Source organism: Scylla paramamosain, unplaced genomic scaffold (genome assembly GCF_035594125.1).
Source record: "Scylla paramamosain isolate STU-SP2022 unplaced genomic scaffold, ASM3559412v1 Contig4, whole genome shotgun sequence".
Classification (NCBI taxonomy): Eukaryota; Metazoa; Arthropoda; class Malacostraca; order Decapoda; family Portunidae; genus Scylla; species Scylla paramamosain.
In genome coordinates, this window is record NW_026973669.1 from 1,832,501 (window position 1) to 1,835,000 (window position 2,500).

At 39.6% G+C, this 2,500-nt stretch overlaps 1 protein-coding gene across 6 annotated transcripts in view; it reads right to left on the minus strand.

Annotated features, from left to right (window-relative positions):
• Nucleotides 1-2,500, minus strand: part of LOC135096573 (gamma-aminobutyric acid type B receptor subunit 2-like) — a 144,429-nt gene that overhangs the window by 11,350 nt on the left and 130,579 nt on the right. For all 6 annotated transcript variants that reach the window (XM_063998159.1, XM_063998158.1, XM_063998160.1 and 3 more), the window contains one exon: nt 2,116-2,340. In XM_063998159.1, the coding sequence (XP_063854229.1) occupies nt 2,116-2,340 (225 nt within the window). The remainder of the gene's footprint in view (nt 1-2,115; nt 2,341-2,500) is intronic.

The following is a 2,500-nucleotide window of genomic DNA, read 5'->3' on the forward strand; positions in this document are numbered from 1 at the left end:
AAAAGAAAAGAAATATAAATAAATAAAAAGAAGAGAAAAATATGAAAATGAAAAAAATACAAACGGAAACAGGAAAATTTAAAAAAAAAAAAAAAAAATTGAAAAAAAATGAAAAAAATATAGAAAACACGAAAAACTAAAAAAAATGAAAAAAATGAAAAATCGAGAAAAAAATGAAAGAAAAAACAAAAAAACGAAAAAAAGCAAAAGGATCAATAATTTCCTGTAACATTTTCCTCCCCTCAAAAAATAATGATATCAATTTTCTCCTATAGAAAAAAATAATAATAATAAAAAAAAGGTGGAATTTGAAACCTGCCGAATCGTGGGAGAAAGAACATTAATTGGAGGAAGAGAGAGAGGGAGAGGGACAGAGAGGGAGGGAGGGAGGGAGAGGGAGAGAGGAGGGAGAGGAGGGAGAGGGAGAGATAACAGGTTGGAAGAAGACAGGAGGCAGGATGGAGAGAGAGAGAGAGAGAGAGAGAGAGAGAGAGAGAGAGAGAGAGAGAGAGAGAGAGAGAGAGAGAGAGAGAGAGAGAGAGAGAGATAAGAGTACGGGATGGAGGTGAGAAGACAGGAAAGGAGGAAATGGAGAAGAGGAGGAGGAGGAGGAGGAGGAGGAGGAGGAGGAGGAGGAGGAGGAGGAGGAGGAGGAGGAGGAGGAGGAGGAGAAGGAGGAGGAGGAGGAGGAGGAGGAGAGAAAAAGGAGACAAGAAAATAAGGAGAAAATTCTCTCTCTCATATTTACATCTCTCTCTCTCTCTCTCTCTCTCTCTCTCTCTCTCTCTCTCTCTCTCTCTCTCTCAAACACAATGATAGATAGATAGACAGAGAGAGAGAGAGAGAGAGAGAGAGAGAGAGAGAGAGAGAGAGAGAGAGAGAGAGAGAGAGAGAGAGAGAGAGAGAGAGAGAGAGAGAGAGAGAGAGAGAGAGAGAGAGAGAGAGAGAATATGAAGAAAGAGAAATTTGGAAAAAAATGCATTGAAAAATAAAATGAAAGAAAAGAAAAGAAAAGAAAAATAAATAAAAGAAAATAAAAGAACAAAAAAAAGAGAAAAAAGTGTTACAAATTTCATATCACCATTTTTCCTGAGAGAGAGAGAGAGAGAGAGAGAGAGAGAGAGAGAGAGAGAGAGAGAGAGAGAGAGAGAGAGAGAGAGAGAGAGAGAGAGAGAGAGAGAGAGAGAGTCTGACTTCGAAATGCTTTTAAAGGTGCGGTCGCCATCTGCACACACGCACACACACACACACACACACACACACACACACACACACACACACACACACACACACAGAATAAGCTGCCTTCACACATTCTCTCTCTCTCTCTCTCTCTCTCTCTCTCTCTCTCTCTCTCTCTCTCTCTCTCTCTCTCTCTCTCTCTCTCTCAAATACATTAAAATATACATATCAATATTTATTTTTATTTTTGTTTTTCATCTCTTCGTTATTCTTTCCTTCTTTCATTTCATTTCCTCCTTTCTCTCTCTCTCTCTCTCTCTCTCTCTCTCTCTCTCTCTCTCTCTCTCTCTCTCTCTCTCTCTCTCTCTCGGTGGAAAAATATTAACGTTTCAAAAAATTGTAATGTTTTTTTCATTTCGTCCTTTTCTTTTCTTTTTTTTTACTTTCTTTTCTCTTTTTTTCTCCCCTCAAATTCTTTCTTTCTCATTCTTTGTCTCTCTACTACTGTTACTAATTCTTCTTCTTCTTCTTCTTCTTCTTTTCTTCTTCTTTAACATTCTCCTACCTTTTTCCTTCTTCTCCTGTTCTTATTTTCATTGCTGTTCATATTACTACTACTACTACTACTACTACTACTACTACTACTACTACTACTACTACTACTACAACTAGCAACATGTAAGATAATAAAAATAATCTTTCTTTTTTTTCTTAACTATCCACATATACAATCTTACGTTTTCCCTCTTCCTCACAAAACACACACACACACACACACACACACACACACACACACACACACACACACACACACACGCATCTTAACCCATTTCTTTCCCCTTACAAGCCAAACAGAGCCCTCCCTGCACACCCTATTCATCTAATTCACTGAGCTGTCATCACCCTTACCTCTTGCCACTCTCACAGACTCACCTTGGGCACAAAAACCAGCGTGAGAGTTCCCGTGGTGCAGAATATGATGAAGATAGAGATGATTAAATATGAAGAGTCTTGTTCGTCACTCAGTATGTAAGAGATAGGAGCTCCGATCACACACATTATAACCACATTGTACACGCTCATTCCTATGTATTTCGAGTCATTTAGGGCCGGAATGTTCACCTGCCGGGTCTCCCACGCCAGGAAGCACCCGAACACCTGTGGGAAGCAAAGGGTTTGTGTGGGAAGCTGTTTGAGAGTTTTTGGGGTATTTTTTGGGTACCGTGGGAATTTTTTGGGTACCGTGGGAATTTTTTGGGTACCGTGGGAATTTTTGGGTACCGTGGGAATTTTTTGGGTACCGTGGGAATTTTTTGGG